Source organism: Lynx canadensis, chromosome D1, assembly GCF_007474595.2.
Source record: "Lynx canadensis isolate LIC74 chromosome D1, mLynCan4.pri.v2, whole genome shotgun sequence".
Taxonomy (NCBI): Eukaryota; Metazoa; Chordata; class Mammalia; order Carnivora; family Felidae; genus Lynx; species Lynx canadensis.
Window position 1 is genome coordinate 40,663,038 of NC_044312.2, and position 24,636 is coordinate 40,687,673.

The window sequence follows — 24,636 nt, forward strand, 5'->3', positions numbered from 1 at the left end:
TGTAAAGAATGCACACTGACACCTGGTGCTGCAGGAGCCAGAGATAAGGATGGATGTGAGGGACCTGTCCGGTAGGGGTGGTGATGATGGTAAGGATGGAACTCACTGTTTCCAAAACGTAATTTGTAAGTCTGAGAGAGCCCATGTACTCTTTACATGGCTTGCTCTTACTGGTATTAGAAAAAAATTCCCTCCAGGGGCGCCTGGGTGGCGCAGTCGGTTAAGCGTCCGACTTCAGCCAGGTCACGATCTCGCGGTCCGTGAGTTTGAGCCCCGCGTCGGGCTCTGGGCTGATGGCTCAGAGCCTGGAGCCTGCTTCCGATTCTGTGTCTCCCTCTCTCTCTGCCCCTCCCCCATTCATGCTCTGTCTCTCTCTGTCCCAAAGTAAATAAACGTTGAAAAAAAAAAATTAAAAAAAAAAAAAAAAAGAAAAAATTCCCTCCAGAAAGAGCTTCTCTAAGAGTGGCCAAGCAATCTTAATCTTGCTCCCATATGCAGCTGTCCTACTCTGTGTGCGTGTGTGAGTGCATGTGTGTGTGTGTGTGTGTGTGTGTGTGTGTGCATGAGCGGGGTGGGAGGCAGACTTTCTTTTATCCTTAGCCACCTAATACCTTCTTATCTAAGGTCACAAACCAGTGGAAGCCATCATTAGAAATATATTCTGTGGTCTGTTTTGTTTTTTTGAATAACATACACTTTCAGGAAGAAAGTAATTATCAGACACTTAAACTTTGGTATAAATGAATTTATCAGACCCTTCCAATGTACAGAAGGAGAAAGAACAGTTGAAAGACTGGTGAGTGACTAGAGTCCTCGGGGACAAAAGGACCCATAAAGAGAGAGTGTGACAAGAATCCGAGACAGACTTTGCTCACGTTTTTCACTCTCTTTAGTAGAATTATTAGTCCCAGACATCTGGATCTCCCACTGGCACCTACCAAAATGACAGAGTCCCCGACCAAGGCATCTTCACTTATGACGGCACTGTAGACATCTTGGCTGAACCTGGGAGGGTTGTCATTCACATCTGTGAGGTTGATGCTGACGGTGGTCACGGCACTGAGAGCTGGGGTGCCCCCATCTTTGGCTTCCACCACCAGGTAAAACTTTTTGCATAATTCATAGTCCAGCACTTCAGAGACAGAAATACCCCCTTTGAAGAGAGATTAGGAAAAAAAGATTGGTCAGCGGTTCCCTAATCATGACAATATTTATCACATCATCTCCAGCCAAGAATTTTAGACATTCAGGAATTTGTTTATTTAATGCCCTGCTGAAAGCATCTCAGAGTCTGATTAATGCTGTCAGTTAAAACATAGCTATCCATCAGATGCAACACTGAAGAAATAAAGTCTTTGAATGTTTCTACAATACTTTCTGAACTTCTCTCAAGCAGCCTGAAAATCTTCGGCATTATTCACCCACATGCCTCTAGGGAGAAGGGCCAGAAACCGGCATCCCTGATAAGCGTCTCCTGATGATCCCTTAACTGGACCCAGGCAGATGGAAAATGAGCTGAGATGTGTGGATGTGATTGCACGATCCTGTCCCAGGTCAGCAAGTGAATATCTGCAAACTTCACTGAATTCAATTAACCACGAACGTGCCTTGCCAAGTTACAGTGCGCTTATCTAAAACCATGACAGCACAAAGAGGGCAAAGATCTCAGAAATCTCAAGGTACAGTGACCTAATGAAAAGGAAATACCTGGGATTAGTGGCCAACTAATAAGTGTGAGTTCAACATCCACAACTACAGAACAAAGGGAATGTCCACGTCCTAAAGCTATTTAAGTTAAGCCAGTAGAACAAGTAGAAAGGCCCTGGCGGGGTGCCACCTCTAGGAGGGGCTCTATGAGTGCTCTTCCTTCCCATTCTATCCCTTTCTGGTGAGGTGACTCAATTCTGCATTCTGCACTTGGTAACTGGTCATTGTACTGCCTGCAGAGCAGATCTCAAGGGCATTCGTGGGCATTTCTACCAACTGGAAAACAATCATTAGGACCAAGGTCAGTATGTCACATCCATTCACATTTCCAGGCAGGCACCTTCTCTAGCTGCTAAAGCTGCCCTTCTGTTTAAGGTGAGAAACAGAAGTCATACCTATAACAAGAGGCTCTTTCTCCCCATAATTAATTTTTCTTAGCAATTACCACCCTTAGTGCTTTGTTTTGTATCCCAGTCTCGTTATGTAGTGCCAAATTTAAACAGTACTTAACCATTTCCCCGTGGTGTTCATATACAATGGCCATAACTAGACAGACTAAGTCTAACACGTATTTAAATGAGGAAAATCCCATACATTTTAATTTGAAGTAATGACCTTAATAAACAGAGGTACTGCTGGGAGAAGCTGCTAATGCAGTTCTTCCATCGCTATTTCCACCTCCCTACACCTAAGGGCAGGAACGGTATCTCCTTATTTTGCACCTCCCCCGACCCCAGCATAGCAGTGCTCTACAGAGGTGAAAGCACGTATTCTAGAATCAGGAAGATCTGAGCTCAAATCCTGGGTCCTCTACTGATTCACAGTGGACAGTGGGGAACTTACTTAACCTCTTCGAAGCTCTGTTTTTCTCATATGGAAAATGCGAGAAATAACCAATGAATTAATAAGAGTCTGGCATATTCAACCTGCTAAATAGATGTTGCTAATTATGAGTTTCCTGTTCAGCAAGTGCATTTTTCTCGTGTGATGATGAGGGAGTTGCGTCCAATGGACGCAAAGTGCGAGAGACTTATCTTTCTCACCTGAAAAATGGGATGGCTTTGATTATGACTATTCATAGGGAAATAGGTAAATGAATGAGATTATCCATGAAAGTGCTGTGAAAATATGAATACAAACACTAGGAAAATACATAGTGGAAAGGGTGAGTATGTTTACTCTCCCAAGAATATCCCAACTTGTTTCTTGAATCACCATCTTTATTTTATTATCATCTTTATTACCCAAAATGCTCCCAATAGTTAACTCCCTAATAGAAAGAAAGGCCTAGGGTTCTCCTTTTGTTCTCTTGATTTATTTCCAGGTGTGTTTTCCCTAGGTGATGCCACATGGCCCCTGAGTTTGAAAAGGGCGTGGTGAGAAAGGGCAGTGTCCTGACTGGGAATTGTGGACAGGACTCATACAGAGCCGGTTCCAGCCGACTGGGGTGCACAGTTGAGAAGGCCTGCATATCACCACGCACACCACTTAGCAATGTCTTCTTTGGCAGGTGACCAGAGAGTGGCAGCCTGAGCGTGGACAGGGGCACTGGGATGCTCATCTCCAGGAGCACTTCCAAACACATAAACACATGATCCAAGTAAAACAACCCAAAACGAAATCGAGCAAAAACAGAGAAGAGAGGGAAAGAAGCAAACCCTTATGCTCGGTGCGCAAATATTATTTCCTGTCCCCATCTATGAACCACCTTACTGCTCCCAAGCCTTCCTACGAGAAATCCTGGAGCCCACCTGGAGGTCACGTATTTGCCCAGTGAGCCCACAGCCAGGAGCTTACAACTTGGCAGGGGGCAGGCGCGGAGGCAGAGTGTCAGAAGGCACCCTGGGGTCTGCGTGATGTGCTTCCACTGGGAGGGAGGAAGAGGAAGAAGCAGAGGCCACCCAGAGGGCAGCTAGATGGTTAGGAGAAGCAGGGGAAAAGTGAAGCTGTGAATTCTAAGCAGGTTGCTGTTTACCCACCTGTCTTTGGGTTGATTCTAAATCTCCCTTGTTCATTCCCAGACCGGATTTGATACGTAATCTCAGCATTTGTGCCAATATCTTTGCTGGTGGCAAAAACAGCAAGCACTTGGGTGCCAGGGGAGGTGTCCTCAGGCACCGTCACCAGGTAGTCCCTCCTCTCAAACACAGGGGGGTTGTCATTAATGTCCAGGACAGTGATGGTGACCGTGGCAAGAGAGGAGAGAGCCTGGCCGGGGCTCTGGTCGGTGGCCTGGACGCTGATGTTGTAGGAGGGCTGCTGCTCTCGGTCCAGCGGCTGCTCTAGGATAATGATGCCTGATGAGCCGTCGATGGAGAAGAACCCATCGGCAGAGTCGGCCAGGGAGTACACCACCTTCCTGTTGATGCCTGCGGGAGACGCAAGAACGTTAGTGAGAAGAGTGCTGTTCGATGACGGTCTGCACTAGAATATCATGGCTACTCATAGAAAGAAGATCAGTAAAGACAGAAGCCAACAGCTTTGGTCCTACAAAAGCATAAAAATGTACAGGGACACCTGGGTGGCTCAGTCAGCTAAGCATCCGACTCTTGATTTTGGCTCAGGGTCATAATCTCACGGTTCATGAATTTGAGCCCTGAGTTGGGCTCTGTGCTGATACTGCAGAGCCTGTTTGGGATTCTCTCTCTCCCTCTCTCTCTGCCCCTCCCCAACTCGCTCTCTCTGTCTCTCTCTCAAAATAAATTAATAATAAATAAATGCCTTAAAAACTGAAAAGCCAAAATATCCTCTCTCTCTTTCTCTCTCGCCCTGTGCCCCTCCCTCACTCACGTGTGTGTGAGCCCTCTCTCTTTCTCTCAAAAAAACATTGTATGTGGGGCGCCTGGGTGTCTCAGTCGGTTAGGCGTCCGACTTCGGCTCAGGTCATGATCTCGCGGTCCGTGAGTTCGAGCCCCGCGTCGGGCTCTGGGCTGACCGCTCAGAGCCTGGAGCCTGTTTCAGATTCTGTGTCTCCCTCTCTCTCTGACCCTCCCCCATTCATGCTCTGTCTCTCTCTGTCTCAAAAATAAATAAACGTTAAAAAAAAAAAAACAACATTGTATGTAAGTAACATATACAACTAACTTAAATAATAAAAAAACATAAAATATTGGCAACAGATATCATAAATAGTTGGGTATTCTTCATATATTAGAGAACCCCATGCATCTTTTTTTTTTTTTTTTAATTTTTTTTCAACGTTTATTTATTTTTGGGACAGAGAGAGACAGAGCATGAATGGGGGAGGGGCAGAGAGAGAGGGAGACATAGAATCGGAAACAGGCTCCAGGCTCCGAGCCATCAGCCCAGAGCCCGACGCGGGGCTCGAACTCACGGACCGCGAGATCGTGACCTGGCTGAAGTCGGACGCTCAACCGACTGCGCCACCCAGGCGCCCCAACCCCATGCATCTTTAAGAAAAACTCTAAGGTGCCAATAAATACGGGGGTAAAGATGTGCCACCAAAAGAGAAATACAAATTAATTACTTCAAAAAATGTTTATCTGGAATCTATCCGTCACTACTCTAGGTGCTAGAGATTTTAGCAATGGACAAGAGCCAACCATTTCTTGAGGAAATTATTACACTTAGTGTGAGTAAGTAATAAATTAACAATAAAGAATCCATAAAACAAATGGCAGGTCAGGGGGTAAAAAGGAAGAAAAAGCCACAGGGGGGACCAGGAGTGCTTGGAGGAGAGAGAGTTTGGGAGATGGAGGGGAGGGTGATAATTTTAAATAAGGTGCTCAGGGAAGGCCTTGGCCCTTGAATAAAAATCCAAAGGAGGGGAGGCAGAGAACAGTGCAGATAATCTGGGGAGAGAACGTGGCAGGCAGAGAGACCCCCAAGTGCAGAGTGCCCCTCTGGCGTGTTGGAGGGCACGGTCGGGAAGGCCGGTGTGACTACAGTCAGGAAGCAAGAAAGAGAAGATGGTTTCAGGGTGACAGCAGGTTGGGGAGCAGCCCACGTGGGGTTGCGGTGCTGAGCCAGGAAGCCAGCCGAGGGCTCTGAGGCAGGCAGTCATGGGGTGCCTCAGATTTTAACAGGATCAGTCAGGCTGCTGGTTGTGAAGAGAAGGAAGGGCGGCAAGCGAGGAAGCAGGGACAGCTGGCTGACGCCCGCAGGAACGCAGGCACGTGACAGTGGTGGCTTGCACTGGTGGTGGCCTCTGAGTGGTGAGAAGAGGTCAGCTTCCGCCCTGTTCTGAACACGTAGGTGGTGAGAAGGGAGCGATCCCGGGTGTGTTGTCAACTTGGAGGTGGTGAGAAAAGACTGTTTTCTGCCGTGAGAGAAAGAGAAGATCCCAGGATGACTCAGAGGGAGCTGCCGTCGGCTGGGATGAAGGACTGCAGGAGGACCAGGATTCGGATGACAGACTAGGAGCCCCACTTTGGACAGATTAAGTTCAAGATGGGCATTTTATATGTAAGCGGATACTCAGGTAGGGAGCCGGTGCAGGAGGCTGGAGATCAGAGGAGAGTCCACGTGGAGCTATGAATGTGAGCGCCACCCGGTTCCAGGGCCACGCGGAGCCATGAGGATGGCTGGGGCCATAAGAGAATGCAAAGAGAAAAAGAAATGCAATGGCCAGTGAGCCTGGAGCACTCCATCAAAAAAGGGGGAAGATCTACTCAGAGGGTGGCCTCCAGCTCTGTGATTTAAAGAAACGCACTTATTTATCAAGACGCCATTTTACCTTCATATACATGAAAGCTAAAACATACCAGCCAGGAGAGGTCCACCAACAACCAACAAATTAGTGGTTGATGATCAGACTGACTTCTGGTTCTGAAGACTGATTGAACTGTTTTCATCAGAGGATCTTAGGACTTCAAAATGATTTACGCACCCCTAATTCACTAGGTGTTAAGATTTCTAAGAGGCAAAATATAACATCTTTGTAGGCTGAAAAAGCATTACTTTGATCCTAAATGCCTTAATGAAGACAGTCATTAATCAAGGGTTTTCAGCTATGACCACGATCTAAAAATGCCTTTTACAAATCACAGACTTAGAATGTAAGCTCTTAGAGGGGAGGGCCTAACTCTGTGTTGTTTTCTACTATAACACCTCGCCATGGGGTCAGACATTCGGCAGTAATAAGAGTTAAACACTTTGCTCCCCCAGTATGTAATTTCCCTTAAGCCAAAATTCCCAGCAAACCAATAAAATCATCTATCTGGAGGGAATGACATAAATTGCATTATGTGGCTTTAACCAAAAGGTCAATACTGAGAGCTTGTTCTTGGTTCCATTCCAGAGAGTCCATTTTTTCCAGAGTTTCATCATTTACTTTTATTTCTCTTTCAAAACAACTACCCTGTGATATATACACATCAGCTTCTGAGTTTATTGGTGCTGGGATTAAAAACAAGAAGGTTCTCCTCTTCCTCGCTGCCCCTTAAAATAAGGCCCCAGAGCAGACATTTTAAGGATGCCTTCTGGCTCTCCAAGATTAAATTCTTCAACATCAACTCCTGGGGTGAATATACCTAGTGTTGCAATAACCCTGCGGGGGGTGGGGGGGTGGGGAGGGACGGGAAGGGGGCAGAGCTGGTCTTGTGCCTAGAAGCTGCAGTGACTGATTAGAGGCTCTCAGGACACCCCTCAAAGTCACAGAAACAGATTTATGGGAATACATCAGCGACTGACATCAATACACCATGCAGGTTTTCAAAGCACACACATTGCCTGCGGATTTGACTTCCACCCCCAGCATAGGGAACACCACTCTTAGGAACAATAAGTTGGGGCAGGAGATCCATGCAGGATCCTTCATCTGAGCATCTCCTGACAAGACCCACTTCGCAGATGCATAAACCAAAGACTGATGGCTTGCCTGCTGCCACTAGCGTTTTTAGGTAAGCATGAGGGAAAAGCTCCTGTGTTCCCTTTAAGGATTTCTGGAGATTGCTCTTGGACACGCTTCCCCTTCAGACCTAAAGATCATTTGGGAAGAAGAGCACTTCCGACTGTTCTGAAAGCGGTGGCTTTCAGGCTGAGAGCTGAGTGTTAAGAGAGGCAGGGGTCGGATTTGCACGCTGCTGTTCTCTGTGGCCACAAGGCCTGGAGGGAAGGTGCCCCTAATGGCTGCCTGTGTTTCTTTCACTAGGATAGACAGCTGATATCTAATTAAAACTATCACCTATGTTCCTGGTCTGCCTCTCTCTCTTTCAGCCCTATTCAGAGGTACCCGGCTTTGCTCACATCCCAGAGCAGGAGATGCTGTGTTCTCTGAGCTTCCTGCTCAGCGGGCTAGCCCTGTTGTCTGAGCACTGCGTTTACAAGGCTGACATTAATCAGCCACACAAAGACCACGGCTCCCCTCCGGGCAGATTCTGTTAATTTAGATTCGGAGGCAGGGTTTTTCTGCTTTACCACTGCAGAAAAGCATCCCCTCCCCCACCAAGTTGCTGACCCAAACTCCCCCCCCCCCCCCACTTCCCATACATTCTGCTTCTGACAATATCTTGGGCATTCACACCAGGAGGAACTGGGAGATTTATTGTTTCCTTCTCCTTTCTGTTACCAATCAGATTGATAGGGAAGCGAGACCAGAAAAGGGGGAGGGGAGGAAAAAAAAAAAAAAACAAAAACCTCAAACCACCAACCCTGTTAAATGTCATCACTTATGATCTGGTAGCTCTCAAGGAAAGAGCGGAATATATTTTTTGGAATGTATTAACATTCCCATTTAGACCCAATTGCCATGGATTTCAATGATTTCTAGAAATAAAGCCGGACGGGTAAATGCCAATTTGGAGGCAGTACATTTGGTCTAGCGCTTGGATCTTTGCTGTGTTACCAGGTGATGGGTGCTATCTTTGTTAAATGAATGCAGGTCATGCCACTAAAGTGGTAACTTTCTATATCCAAGGGCATACGATAAATTCCATCCTTCAAATCACCATCCCTTTGCTACATACCCAGCAAAAAAGATGAACCTGAGTAAAAAACTTGCTTGCTAATTGGTCTAATGCTTTTACTGCGTGCCACGATGTGTTCTATTAAGGTATAACACTAATCTATCATTTTGCGTCTGTGTTTTTAAGTATGTAATTCTTTTCTCCAATTTGAGCCTAATTTAATGAGGACGGAGCTACTTAGCTTCCCAAAATGCTGAAATGACAGGCTACCAAGAGAAATATGACTTTCATTGCAAGTGAAGTTTCTGCATGCTATAATTGTGGCAAATGGAGCAGGCAGGTCTTCAGAGGATTAAAATCAAGTAAAAAGAGAATGATTAAAATCCCTATTTGCTGAAAGGAAGCAATAGGTAGTGGCATTTTGGAGGGTGGGGTTGGAGGAAAGAAATAGCACAGAAAAATTCCCAGTATGGGAAGGCAGTGAAACTCTGAGGTGGGTTGCCAAGGGTATCTATATTTCCCTTCTTGGAAGGTTTCTAGATGGAGGTTAGGTTCCTCTCAATTCAGCCAAATAGAGAGATGGGCTTTTTAGACATAGGATTAGCACATAACAGTTGAAGTTTTGAGTACTTTCAAATGAAGGCAATATGGTCCATATCTGGAAGACAGGAGACCTTGCCTCTAGCCCATGGTTTGCCCAAGCTATACCCGTGTGCTTGGATAGGTCATTTAACCTTTTCACTGGGCCTTAGGTCTCTTCAACTTTAAAATGACAGGGGGCTGGGCACCTGGGTGGCTCAGTCGGTTAATTGTTCAACTTCGGCTCAGGTCATGATCTCACGGTTCATGAGTTTGAGCCCCACATCGGGCTCTGTGCTGACAGCTCAGAGCCTGCTTCAGATTCTGTGTCTCCATTTCTCTCTGCCCCTCCCTTGCTTGTGCTCTGTCTCTGTCTCTGTCTCTCTCTGTCTCAAAAATAAATAACAAAATTAAAAGTAAATAACAAAATTAAAAAAATAAAGAAATAAAATGACCGGGCACCTGGGTGGCTCCATCGGTTAAGCATCTGACTCTTGATTTCATCTCAGGTCATGATCTCGTGGTTTGTGAGTTTGAGCTCTGCCATCAAGCTATGCACTGACAGTGTGGAGTTTACTTGGGGTTCTCTCTCCCTCTCCCTCTCTTTCTGCCCTTCCCCTGCTCCCTCTCTCTCAAAAAATACAGATAAATAAAAAATACAGATAAATAAAAAAATTTTTTTTTTATTTTAAAATGACAGAACCCAGATCAGGTGAGGTCCAAGATGATCTTTCAGACTGTACTTCATTTCCAAATGAAACTAATAGAGCTCATTTCATTTATATTTCCAAAGGATCATCTCCCCACCTTCAAAATGCTCATTAAGCTGCCACGCCTGGGCATAAGTGGGCTGTAACACCAAAGTCCAAATTAAGCCTATCCTGACAGCTCTTGGAATCTTCTGGATGGGAAGAAAGCTCAGTGCAGCAGATTCATACCATTCAGTTAAGTGTTCAGAGTTCATACATACAGCTTACAGCAAGGCATTATTACCTCGGTGAGAGATAATGCTCTCTGCTAGGATCATTCCCAGGGATCTAACCCAGAGTCAGAAGAACTCAGCTTTATGTTTGAGATTGTTACAGGTGTTAGAATCAGCACCAAAACCAAATGGCGTGAGTAGTCAACACAGAAGTACCTTGAGATTTTTTTTAACGTGGTCTTTGGAAAACGTTTTCTGCCCTCCTCCTAACATCGAGCTCTCTGAGCTTAAGGAACCCGCGAGAGCTCTGTTAGGCTGGCTTTGGGGTTTTATGTCAGCAGCTGCTGTGACTCTGTCAGGGCAGGGCCTTGTCTGTGACATTCACACGAATATCCTCCAGCAACTGTACAAGGTCCGGTATGCAGGTGACACAGTAAAAATAGGGGCTGTGCTACGTTCCTGTAAACTGGCTTTTATAAAGGGATTTGAAGTCATATGGAATAGATATCTGGGGGAAGGAATGATCTGAAACAATTTCAACAATCAGACTCTAGTAACCCTTTTAATTTTGGTTCTTCTCACTTATTTTTTTTAATCAACTTTATTGGTATACTGAGGTGTCATAATTTATGTACAAAAACATGAACAGATTTTAAGTGTCCAGCTCATAAATTCTAAACACGTACATATACCCCCGGGGAACCATGGCCCTCACTGACATATAGAACATTTGAATCACCGCTTAAAGTTTCCTCATGTTCCATTTTCCATTTAGATCAATACCCTGATTCCACACCCAGGCAATCTAGTAACTTTTAAAAAACTGTTTATTTATTTATTTTTGAGAGAGTGAGAGTGAAAGCAAGAGCGAGAGAGAGAGTGAGAGAGAGAGCGCAGGTGAACCGGGGAGGGGCAGAGAGAGAGGGAGACACAGACTCTGAAGCAGGCTCCAGGCTTTGAGCTGTCAGCACAGAGCCCGACATGGGGCTTGAATTCACAAACTGTGAGATCATGACCTGAGGCGAAATCAAGAGTCTGTTGCTTAACCAACTGAGCCATCCAGGAGCCCCTAATAACTTGTTTTTGAACCAATACTTTTCCTGCTTTCATTCATATGTATTCATCAGCACCAGAAATCCCGCAAGTATATTTAGATCTCACAGTTTCTATGACCCAAGCTTGGTGATTAAGGCACGCTCTTATTTAAGCAATAAGGATTATCCTTTGAAGAAAAATGATCAATGAAGCTTCGGTTCTTGACTATGTCATTGCATTCTTTGGTTACGGCCTCATCCTTCAAAGACAGTAGTTACTTCTGAGAAGTGGAAGGTTTCTGTCTTTCTCAAGGGAGACACTGGACACGACCCTTCCTTTTCATAAGGGCTTGCCAAGTGCCACCTGTTTGACTACTCTAGGCACCGCACTGAGGGAAAGTGGAGCCTGAAAGACGCCATCTCCAAACCTAGGAGTTTGACAACTTGATGAGGAATTATTATTATTTGAAAAATTTTATTTATTTATTTTGAGAGAGAGAGAGAGAGAGAGTGGGAGAGGGAGAGAATGAGTGGAGAAGGGGCAGCGAAAGAGGGAGAGAGACAATCCCAAGCAGGTTCCATGCTGTTAGTGCAGAGCCCAACATGGGGCTGAAACCCACGAACTCTGAGATCATGACCTGAGTCAGATGCCCAAACGAATGAGCCACCCAGGCGCCCCGATGAGGAATTATTTAAATTGAACGGAGTTTGCTGCACATCTCCCCTCAATTTCTGTCTCCCATCTGAATCAGAACCACCAGTTCTTTAGATTTTGCCTTGGAGATGTCTCCTTGCTATCTTATGGCCAGCTCTCACCACCAGGTGAGGCTCCCATCTTCTCTCACCTAGACTGTTGCCAGAGACTCCAACCTGCAGGCTGCCTTCGACTCTCTCTTCTCCTGGCCAAAGTTAAGCAGAGGTCAGTTTCTAAAGCTCTGGATCCAGTTTTGCCTCAGTGGCTCAAGACAGGCTCTGACTTCTGACTTCTTAGAGTCAGAAGTAGAGACTTCTAAGAATGGCTTTCCAATCCTTTGCCCTCTGGTCCCAAGCCACCCTCTCAGTGTCATCCCCTGCTCTCCTTCCATTGTGTGTTCTCTATTCCAGCTACTCCTCAAGACTCCATCACACTTACTCCCCAGTCCTCCGCACATGCTTTTCCTTCCGCTCAGAATGTTCTCTTCCCCTCCTCCCTCGTCAAATTCCTACCTATTCTGTGAAGGGTCTCCTCTCCACAGCTTCCTTAATTTCCCAGTTATTCTTTTCTGTGTGCTCCCTTAATATTATTTTTACATTATCATTAGTTATACTTATGGCCTCTCTCCTACTAGATTAATGTGTCTTTTACGCAGAGGGACTGTGTCTTATTATTTCTGTAGTTCAATGCTGAGTCCCGGGCCCCACATCAGAGAGTAAGGAACACTGAACTGCAGAAGTGACCAGGGGATCAAAGCGAGAGTATTACTAAGACAACAAATGTAGGTGATAAGCACTCTACACATCCATGGCCACTACAAGTATATGTGTTAAAGAATGAAGGACCCCAAAAGGGTGCAACATAGAGGAGTCAGGAATCTTTACTATCAAAAATGTACATAAAACATCAATATATAAAAACTATATAAAAACATTCATATATAAAAAACTATTGCTAACTGGATGCTTGAATTTGTGAATAAAATTGGTAACTACCCAATTTGTCAAGAATGAGAACTGACTGAATAAGTTATAGGACACTCAAATCATAGAATACTGTATACGTTGCTATATAAAAGTATAAAAGAGAACATAGAGACAGAAATATGTTTGTGAGCCAGTGAAAAAAGCAGGTTACAAAACAATATCTAGTTTATGAGTCCATTTTTGGAAAGAAAAATGGTGGAAGGGACTTCATCGAAATAGCAACAGTGGTTAGAATTGACTCATTTCTCCTTTTGTCTGTCTTTCTAGATTTTCTACAGTGGACACAGATCATGTTTCTAGTAAGTAAAAGAACTATTACAAACATCATGTAATGGAAAATTTATCACCAATTTTGGAGAGCAGTCAAATTTCTGAGTTATTTTCCAGGCCAGTTTAATTCTCAACATACATACCATTTGAAATAATTGTAGAAAATGATACTTATGTATTATACTAGCATTCTTTTTCTGGATATTTCCATTCCTCATTTTGTGTGTGTGTGTGTGTGTATGTGTGTGTGTGTGTGTACTCAGAAAGACACTGACTTTACGTAGAAAATATTTTTTGGGGGGTGCCTGGGTGGCTCAGTCAGTAAGTGTCTGACTTCAGCTCAGGTCATGATCTCACGGTTCGTGGGTTCGAGCCCCACACTGGGCTCTGTGCTGACAGCTCGGTGCCTGAAGCCTGCTTCAGATTCTGTCTCCCTCTCTCTCTGCCCTTCCCCCACTCGTGCTCTGCCTCTTTCTCTCTCTCAAAAATAAACATTAAAAAAATTAAAAAAATATTTTTTTGTCAAGGTCTCATTATAAAGGTATTTCAAGTGATACATTGTTTTGAGCTATTTGATATCCTTAAATTAAGCTGTAGAAGAAAATAGTTAGCATCATCTCATTGTCTGTGGGAGGCAAGTAAAATCCCATTATAGCTAAAGAGCTCAAACTGACCACTTTTTTCTATCTTTAAAATAGGCCTTCAGATGATGTAAAATAAAAGAAAGTTGCCATTAGGAGGTCCATGGAATTGCAATTACTTTTCAAGTTAGACTTTAAATAGACTCTCTGATTATTTCTGTTTTAAGTGCCTCTTACAAGTTTTTCATTGGGTGATGACTAACCCTGGCACATTCCCCTGGGCAAAATACCAACTCTGGGGTCAGGAATCCCGGGGCCTTTTGAACAGTTAAAAAGGAGACAAGGCAGCCCCAGTCACAGAGTCAGGGAGATCCTGGCAATACCACAGACTTCCTGGGGACTCACCAGTTGGGCTGGCACCAGCTCTGCTGGGTAGCACTGGCAACATGATTGTGAGGTTCTAAGACATAGAAGAAAGCAGGGCCCCCTGTTGGACATAGCCAGAGCAGAGTATTAAACCAACAGGGGCCCTTCTAAGCGAGGGACCTGTACACCTGCAAAGGCTGTCCTTCTGTAGAGTTGGCCCCGCTGGTGGGTGATACCACCTTTCGCGATACCTCAAAGACTGCAGCTCGTCTGGACATAAACTCTCCCATCTATGGCTTGGCACTTTGCTAAGCCCGGAAGAGTCAAGTGTAAGTAAATGAATTCATCAAAGTATTTAAAACTCCATCTTTATTGGTGTATAGAACTTCTATACTGGACTACCCAGCAATAATACTACATATGTCTCCTAAGTGGGTCACTATGTATGCCATTGGATCAGTCATTAATCTATCCAATAAATCACCTCCATCCAATAAATCTTCACAGGATTCCCACCTCTTGGCAGGCACTGAGGATGCACAGAAGAATCACAGCCCCTCAATATCTCCCATGTCTCAGGAGACAAGCATATATATAGTGGATTATTGGTGAGGGGTGGCCAAGGGACATTTCCCAGGGAAGAAAACAATTGAATTGAGTCATGAAGGAAAGACAGGAGTTGTCAGGAGTACCAAAGTGGAAAAGTGACAAAAAGAAAGGGCATTTCGGGTGACATGAACACATGTGAAGTTAAGAATGATGAAACCGGGTGCTCAGGGAAGGGTAAGGGTTCAGTGTTGCTAAATTATAAGTGTAGAATGGCAGGAGCTAAAGCTGTCTATTTTCAGAACCACTAGAAAATTACCAAAGCTGTTATAAACAATTATAGCCAGAGTAAATGAAAAGCGTAAGTTGATGGATGAATTAGCAGAGAGAGAGACAGAGAGAGAGAGAGAGAGAGAGAGAGAGAGAGAGAGAGAGAAGGAAGACCAGAGGAGGGGGGCGAAGAGGGTGTCCGAGCGGGAAGCACTCTGTGATATGTGAGAAGTTATTTAGAGAGCTCCCCACAACAAAATTGCGCCCGTCAAGGAGGCTTCACAAGGTGAAATGAGAGTGAGTATCCTGTGACAAAGCTGATGAGCACATTCAACATAGAGGCAGGAAGCCAAAGCTGGGGGTCCTTGGAGTCTGCACAAAATTCCCAGGGGTAGGTGGAAATTCCCCTCGAGACAAGCGCTCCTGTAAACCTGCCCTCTGCGTTGCTGCATGTTGGATCAGGACTGATTCACGGAGGAGCACAGAGGCCTGTTAACCACCCTCATGGCATCCAGGAATGAAGCCGTGTGTGAATGGGGCACTGCCATCAACAGTTAGAAATCAGAATTCCCTGCTCATGGGTGGTGGTGCTAAAACTCTTCACTGAGACATCCCTTCCTGGAAGGAACTCGCTATTTCATTTGTTTGGACCCCCTGCTTGGAAGAAATTGGATTTTAAAAGGCATAATAACGATAATAACTTCTGTGTATCAAACGCAGACACTTCTAAACCAGGCAAGGCATCACAGTCAAAAAGAGGAAAAGAATGTATGTCGAGCCCTATCCCAGACTTTCTGAATCAGATTTTGGAGACGGAGCCTTCACCTGTTTGTGTTTATTTTTGTCTGTTTATTTTTAAAAGCTCCCAAAGGGATTCTGATGCACAGCCAGGGCTGATAACCAGCTTGTCTGATTTTTGTGCGTTATTTTTCCTCTGCTGTTGGATCCTGGAATTTGTGAGGGGATAGTTTGTAGTGCTCTAATTAACTGAAGGGGTTCTAATTTCTTAGGCATAGAGGATTATTTCATGTTCCCAAATTAAGCCCTGTGTGACAGAAGGCATTTATGTTCTGTCCAATGGGCCTGGAGAAACGAATTTTTAGCCTCTGAGGCTTCCTACATGAGGGAGCCCAGCTCTGAGGGTGAAAGTCCCTGGCAGAAGGAACCCATTTATGCACAAGACATGATGTCAAGGAGTTAACATGGAATGTCTAACTTCGTTCTCCCAACCACTCGACAGCTCAGCAGACATGTATGGAACATGTACTCGGTGCCTGGTGCCATGCCAGTGCTGGCGACACAGAGATGAACAGATTGGTGTCCCAGCCCTCCAGGAGCTCATGGTCTAATGGGAAAACAAGGAATTAATATCTCCATTTTTATAGGCAGAAAGTGGAATTGAAAAGGGCTGGGGAACTTATTTAAGGTTAGACAGTTAGCAAAGGCTAGACTAGAGGTATTTGATCTGGTCTCCCCCCCAAACCACTGCATGCTGTTGCTTCCCAAAGCGACAGGCAAATGTGACAAGGAGGTGATGGGCTGCCACAGTCCACCATTTAGCCACGTGTACTGCGTACACTGCAGAAAGCGTCCTGGTGCTGGTGGCAAGTCAAGAATTCAGGGGTTTATGGGGCCACGGAAACCTTTGCTCAGGACCACCTGACAGATGGCTGGAGGGGAGCAAGCTAGCTCTCTGAACCTCAGTTTCTCCATCTGCAGGCAAGAATACCACTAGCTCTTGTGCCACAGCAAGATTACTTGTGTAAGTGTTTGGGGTTCTCTTAAGATTGTATTTTTTGATATCCACAACAGACAAAGGGTTTCAGCCACAACATGCTCCGGAAATGGCCCATGTCTCAGTCTTTCGGGGGATTATTTAATTTTTATGAACATTTTAACAGTTCCTCAGCCGCCTTTAAAGATTTAATACTTTAGAGAATAACAGAGCTTTGGGGGAGGAAAAAAACCACATTAAGTCGCTGACCTATGCAGCTTAGAGGCAAGAGGCTCCAAGGCATTAGGAAAGAGAAGAATGTATGGTACCTAAGAGCAGGCCGGCTGAATCAGAATCAAATCCTTCTTGAAACACCTTCTGGTGGAAATTATTAGAATACAGAAAAGAGCCTTGGACTGAGATATCAGGGTACCTTCCTTTTAGATCCCGCTCTGCCACTCACAAAGTCATCTTGGGTACATCTCGTTGTCTATGGGCCTCTGTTTCCTTCTTGGGAAAAGAAAGGTTTTGACTGGATTTTTTTCAGAGACTTGCCAGTGTAACATCCGAACATCTACTAGGACTGTGATGCACCAACAAAGTGGGCCTGCTGCCCCAGGGAGAATTCAGGAAACCACAAGAGCAGCAACAAGGAGCGGCTGACGCTGTTGAATCAGCACTCACTCCACCACATCAAAGCAGCGTGTTCCCAATTCGGCTGAACTATTTCTCCTTCAGGGAGGGCCCTGTTTTGATTGCCACTGACCTGCATGACAGCCCTTCTTCCTCACACAGTGGAGTCTGTGGGTGGATAATGGCTATAGCATGAGATTCTTAAGGATACATGGACAGAATTCAGAATGCCCATAAACCTGCATGAATGTGCTAGTTCTCTACGGCTGCATGGGAAATTACTCCAGAATGTAGCATGAAACAACAAATATGTAGTATTTCGTGGTTTCTGTGGGGGTGGGAATCCAGGCATGGCTTAGCTGGTCGGCTGTGGCCCAAGGTATCCTGTTGAGCAGGGCTGCAGTTTCATTTGACGGCTCAAACGGAGGTGGGGGGTCCACTTTCAAGCACACTCATGTAGCTGCTAATAGGACTCAGTCCCTCACCATGTGGGCCTCTCACAGGCCTGCCTCACAATATCCTAGCTCTCCTCCCCAGGGTATTGAGCACTAAATTGTGTCCAGCCCCAAATTCACATGTTGAAGCCCTAACGCTGATGCGACGATTTGGAGATGGGGCTTTTAGGAGATATTAAGTTAAATGAGATCATAGGGATGGGGTCCTAATCTAGCAAGACTCATAGCCTATAAGAAGAGGAAGACAGAGAGAACCCTTTCTCTCTCTGCTGTACACACCAAGGAAAGGCCGTGTGAGCAGGCAGTGAGATCCTTATAGATTGGTATGATGTCTGACACTCCCATAGAGTTTGTCCCATGAAGATGCAGGAAACTGCTAATGCAGAGCTCTTGACATGCTTCTCTGTCATAGTTCCAGCACCTAATCCACAGCACTTTGCTGAGAGTTTATCTCCTGTCTTCACTTTTCTTCCCAAGGCCCTTTTCATGGCTTTCAGTAAGTGGCACACATACACAAGCCTAGGATGAGTCAAAGGAGATAACAAACAACTGGATAGACTCATTTAATGTGGTTTGGTCAGAAAGATCTCTGGTTAACAACCCTCAGGGGTTATTTTAATGAACATGACTCTCAGATAAATAATCTCCTGCTCCTTCGTAAGGAGCTACCCTCTCAGAACAAACAATGCTCCACAATACTAGGCCAGCCATTTATTTCCCCTGACAAGATCGGTGCTTTGGAAAAGCAAGTTCACTGCAGGTCCTGCTCCATGAGAGGACAGCAGGGGTCATGATACCAACTCCCTCATTAAATACTCAGAAAATGAATCCTGACCGTGGACAGCAAGTTTACATTATTACAGTGAATGACAGTGCAAAATTAAGAATGTTGAGGGCTGTGCAAATACAAACATTTGGGTAGAAATGGGAAAGTTCTGCCACAAGATAACTCTTCTCTGTCTCTTTCCTGTTCTCGATTAATGTGAGGACCTAACTATTCACTTGAAAGCAGAAGGCATCATTTTGGAAGAGTCTTAGAGAGAATCTCTGTATTTTCTATTAACGTAATTCATTCTACCAGTTGTGTCCATTCATTAATGTCATGCAGTACCTACAGAACGCTCCATGTGTGAGGCATTTTTCCTCATTTCTTGGTGACTTCCTCTCACATTTCCTCTAGCCCTTGAAGAAAACTCCCTGAACATTTTAATTATTATGTGTCACGGTGTGGACGTCTTGGGGTTCATCTTGTTTGGGGTTCTCTGTGCGTCCTGGACCTGAATATCTGTTTCCTTCCCCAGGTTAAAGAAGTTTTTAGCCATGATTTCTTCTAATAAGTTTTCTACCCCTTTCTCTGTCTCTTCTCCTTCTTTGTCTGCTATAATGCAAATGTTAGCATGCTTGGTGATGTGCAAGAGGTCCCTTAAACTATCCTCATTTTTTAAAATTCTTTTTTCTTTTTGGCTGTTCAGCTTGGGTGCTTTCCATTATCCTGTCTTATAGATCACTGATCGATTCCTCTACATCATCTAATCTGCTCTTGATTCCCTCTAGAGTATTTTTCATTTCAGTTATTGTATTCTTCAACTCTGATTGGTTCTTTTTTATATCATCTATCTCTTTGTTGAAGTTCCGACCTCTGTTCATCCACTCTTCAGTCCAGTGAGTATCTTTATGACCATTACTTTGGACCCTTTATAAGGTAGATTGCTTACCTCTGTTTCTTTTACTCTGTTTCTGAGGTTTGGTTCTATCCTTTCATTTGGAACATATTCCCATGCTTTCTCATTCTGTCTGGCTCTGTGTTTGTTTTTATGTATTAGGCAGATCAGTTGTGTCTCCCAGACTCAAGGGAGTGGCCTTATGTAGAGGGTCCTGTAGGGCCCAGAAGCTCAATCCCCACTGGTGTCCAGATCAGGCACTCCAGGGCTGTCTCCTGTGTGGGCTGTGTGGCTGGGTCACAACTGTTGTGGGTGCACCGCTGTGGCTGGCTGAGAGGCTCAGCTGAGGCTTTTGCTGGTGTGCTGGTGGGCAGGGCTCCTTCCCCCAACCCTCTCCCTGCACCCTCCTGTTCCATGGGAGTCACTTTGGGCAGGTATTAGACATGGTTTTGCTCCTTTTTATTTTTTAATGTTTATTTGTTTTTGAGAGAGAGAGAAAGACAGAGTGCAAGAGGGGAAGAGGGGGCAGGGAGAGGGAGACACCGAATCTGAAGTGGGCTCCAGGCTCCGAGCTGTTAGCACAGAGCTCGACATGAGGCTTGAACCCATGGAGTGCGAGATCATGACCTGAGCCAAAGTCGGACGCCCAACCGACTGAGCCACCCAGGCGCCCCTGCTCTTTCTTTTAAAGTCCCTAAGCCACCACTCTAATTTTGGCCCTTGTAATCTTTTACAGTACTCTCCTAGGACCTTAACTCACCCTCGTTTTGGAGGCTTCTATCAGATTAGCATTTCCCAAACCCAGAACTGATCATTTCTTTTCTCACAAGTGCTCTGTGGCTGTTTTCTACTTATTGGTTTAAGCACATAATCCCTGGCTTTTGTGAACCGCCACAGTCAGGCCCAGACTACTTTTCTCATCTCATTTGCTTCTCTCCATCCTGGATGACATGATGTTCTCCCAATCATTGAGTTGGGGCCACACATTCCCAGCTTTACAACTTTATCCTCATGGTTCCTGTCTTTCTGAATACCTTCCTACCTCTGCCTATTGAAATCCTATTCTTTCTGGGAGCTCCACCTTTTGTGAAAAGTATGTGTGCTACTGATTCAAGCTCTTCACTGCTGCACATGACCTGAGGCCTGTCACTGCACAGTCCTCATCTTGGAGAATCTTGCGGTCCCTTCTTGTGCCTTCTACCTAGCCACTCACTAAATTTCTGTTAAATTGAAAGGAAAAAAATTGTAATGTGTGCTATGAGCCCCCAAGCTTCTCTGAAATCCCTGAAAGAAGTTCCATACCTTGCAGGAAATATTTTATAGGAGAGGAGAAAGTGAGTTGCTTATTAGAACATTTCTTTGCCTTGTGTCCCTGGTCCATAAGAGGAAAAATATGTCCTTTTGCGTCTCAGATATCTCAAAATTGGCCTCTCAATAAATCATGGGCTACAGCATATTTTGCAGAGCGTGTTTACATTTTATTTTCATATAACTTTGCCTAAAATGGTCACAGACTTCAGCGCTGATCTTCATCTCTGCATATTTCCTTTGCTAGCTTAGAAGACCCTCAAAATTAGGAAGCCGGACACAAATCCTACCTATGAGAGGTAGACTAACTAGGAAGATATTAACCCCGAAGTGTAACAACAAAAGGTCCCCTGATCTTTACTGAAAGGATTACATTTTTTATACATGTTAGGTCATAAAATCATGTCATTAGTTTAAGGAATTGAGGACATTTCCATTTTACAGGAAGACTAAGACTTTAATGCTAAAATCTAGACAGTTGCCATGCTATTTCGTAGAGCTCATAAACTGGGTGTTGAAATTATCTTGTCCTCCTCTGTTTTGATTTTATTCCTAACTTAGGCAGTTACTCTAACAGTGTTGGTTTTATTATGAATAACGAATTCAGCATAGCAAAGAGGTGTTTGGCTAAAAGCAATAGTAGTTTTTAAAATTAGAAAACCAGGATATGAAAGTTCAGTGAGTCCTTATAAGAGCTTTGAATTCATGAAGTTATGGAATCAGATTTCAGATGAATATATCCTGGTCTTTTCTTTGTATTTTATAGTGACTTTGTTTATACTGTAGCAAAATGGTGGTGAAGTAATTTATAAATTCAGGTAAAGGAATATGCTTAACATAAGAAGTTTCATGAATGAAATAACCCTGCTGTCTACACAAATGGAGCCAACGATCTTCACTAGAATCAAAAACCAATGCGGGTGAATCTCCAAGGGAAAGGACAAGTGGGATGGATCTCTAGGGGATGCTTAGTGAAAAAAGTCAGTCTCAAAGAATTATACACCACATAGTTCCTTTCAAATAATGTTTTTTGAAATAATCAAATTATAGATATGGGGATTAGTGGTTGCCAGGGGTTAGAGACTGGGAAGGAAGTGTCAGGAGGAGGATGGTGTGGTTATGATGGGGTAGCAGGAGGGAGCTCTGTAATGGCGGTTACATGAAGCTGCACAGGTGAGAAAATTGTAGAGAACTACACACACGCATGCATGCACGCACATGTGACACATGCCAAATCTGACAGTGTACTACAGCTAACACAAGATGTCGTCATTGGGGAAAAGTGTCGAGTGAAAGGTGCATGTGATCTTCTGCACATTTTTTTGCGGCTACCTGGGAATCTATTATCAGTTCCAAAAAAAATTTTCTTAAAAACTCAATTATTTTCTTGTCACAAAGGGGCTCATGAGGTCAGGCAGTAACATAAATAAGCAAAGTGGCTGGGAACAGGGAGCGTGAGCTCTGGCTGTTCTCATAAAGGCAGCTGCTATGTCTTCAGCTCCTACCATGGTGGGGCTGTGTGTCTGGATTTGCTGTTTTCTGAGGGCTGCTTCTGTTTTTATAAAATACCCAGAACTGAAAATTCGAAAAGAAAATCTCCTGAATTTTATTGACAATGAACTCTACCTTTTTGGAACACTATATAATGGGCCAAACTAAAGATATGAGGGCCAGATGCAGTCTAATGACATGCAAACTCAGCTTCAGGCCAGGTGAGCTGGGCCCGAGGTGAACTGCCCACGTGATGACCTGGCAATCTCAATATGCAGCTCACGCTCCTCTGTGGTCCCTTCTGAAAGACTGAGAGCTGGGTCCCCTTGAGGAAGTAAGTTTTCTGAGCAGGCAACTAATGAAGATGGTGTAAGCTATTTCAGTGACACCCAGGGACTCTGGAGGATGTTGCTTTGATGTCAGCTCCGACTGACGCCTCTGCTGTTGGCATCCCCCTGCAAGCTCTGACCAGGACCTTCACAGCCACTTCCTCACCCTGTGCCCCGGACATGGTCGGGTGCTTCGTCTGCATTTTTACAAGTGTTCGTTTGTTCTTGCCAGCTATCTTAGTTCCTTTATTTTTTCACGCTAAGTGCGGAGCACCTGGGTGGCTCGGTTGGTCGAACGTCCAACTCTTGATTTTGGTTCAGGTCATGATTCCAGGGCTGTGGGATTGAGCCCTATGTTGGGCTCCATGCTGGGCGTGGAGCCTGCTTAAGATATTCTCTCTCTCTCTTTCTCTGCCCCTCCCCCGCTCTCATGTGCATGCTCTCTTGCTCACTCTTTCGGAACAATAATAATAATTAAGAAAAGCTAAATGAGTTGTACAGAAACTGAGAAAAGGAGCCAGGATCTGGTATCTTATGCTAGAGCTTTCCTGAGGCGGATACAATGGTCTGGTGAATACACTTTATATGCACCGCACTCACAGCCTCTGTGTCTACCTCTGTGTCTGCTTGAAGCTCTGAATGTAAGCCTTTGGAGAATTAGTGCAAATGAGCAGAGGCAGGTGCTGACGGGGTCATTATTCTGGTTTGGGGCCTTTAAAGGCTTTCTCATCTCTGCCATCTAAAGGCCCAGATTCTAGTCATCTTTCTTCCCCAACTCCCAACACGAACAGCTGACTCAGAAGAAGTGAAAAGAAGGATGGAACTAACTGCATGTTCTTCACCACGGCCACATCCGTGAGCCAGTAACATCCCTCCACTGTCCTCAACATCATGAGTGCCAAGCAGCCTCTTTCTGTCTTCAATCTCTGGTAGCTAGAGCATACCCAATTCCTTCAGGAAGGAAGGGAGTAGAAAAATTTCATTTTTTTAAAATTAGGATTTTAATTTAAGTCAAAAAATTAAATCATGAAATTTCATCTATGGCTCGGGGCACCTGGGTGGCTCCAACTCTTGATCTCGGCTCAGGTGATGATCTTGTGGTTCCTGAGACCGAGCCCCCTGCTGAGCTCTGCACTGACATCACAGAGCCTGCTTAGGATTCTCTCTCTTCCTCTCTATCTGCCCCTCCCCACTCTCGAAATAAATAAATAAACATGAAAAAAATTTTTTTTTAAGTTTCACCCTATGGCTCCATTACACATTCTCAAATTTAAATAATTGAAAGATTTATTTGCATGATTTCTGCTCTCCCCTCCAAAAGCCTGCTAATAAGAGTCCAGAGGATGTTTTCCAATGCTGCTTTAAAAAAGCGTATTTGTATAAGACAGCAGTGGACCAAGCTCAGGGGCATACTTGAACCTGGGGGTTCCTGGGCCTTGTTTTGGAAAAACCTTGAAATACAATTACAAAGAAAAAAAAAGGACATTCGTAGGTATTACATAATTATAAATCAATAAATGAGTCTTTTCCTGTTTACCGTTTTTCACCAAGCTTCACATAATATGCAGACTTTAAAAGGGTTGGTGCTCAGCCTGGAAAATTATGCTAATGAGGTAAGAGCAATAATTTAAAGTAGCCACTAATTTCTCGAAGGGGAAATATGCAGAGACCCTGGGCTCTACGTTTGTTTTCGACTAATTATCATGTATTTACTTTTCCATTAGTCCAATAATTTTTCTTTCAATTCAGAATTAAGCAATAAGACACTGAATTATATAAAGGCCTGTTTAGCATAGCAGACACACCCCATCATTCCCTAGTCCTCTGATTTACAGCTCTTAAAATGCACAACCAAGAGGCTGTCTATATGCCCTTTTGTATGTACATCCCATCACACAGTCACCTCAATAACTTATGCATTCTTGAAAGGACTACCTAGCAATTAACTCCAGGCTTTTCTAACTCACCATCTCATTATGCAAAGTGGATCTGAACACAAACTTTATCAGCAGCAACTTTTAGTTCGCATTCTGTCTTATTTCCACCACCCTCACTCTGCCTAGTAACGTCAGTATATGTGTGACCAAAAGGCTATGGAAAATGGCAGTTAAAAAAAATTGACATTGGACTGGCAGCACATTTAGTAATTGTTCTTTGCACTGTGGGGCACTACCATAAATCGAGATTGTCATATTTCAGCTGAAGCATGTGATGCAATTCTTTA

General features: G+C 44.4%; 1 protein-coding gene across 1 annotated transcript in view; it reads right to left on the minus strand.

Annotated features, from left to right (window-relative positions):
• Positions 1 to 24,636, minus strand: part of FAT3 (FAT atypical cadherin 3) — a 76,004-nt gene that overhangs the window by 8,611 nt on the left and 42,757 nt on the right. The window contains exons 10-11 of the mRNA XM_032595063.1: positions 3,687 to 4,076; positions 939 to 1,153 (exon numbers count right to left, since the gene is read on the minus strand). Coding sequence (XP_032450954.1) covers positions 939 to 1,153; positions 3,687 to 4,076 — 605 coding nt within the window. The remainder of the gene's footprint in view (positions 1 to 938; positions 1,154 to 3,686; positions 4,077 to 24,636) is intronic.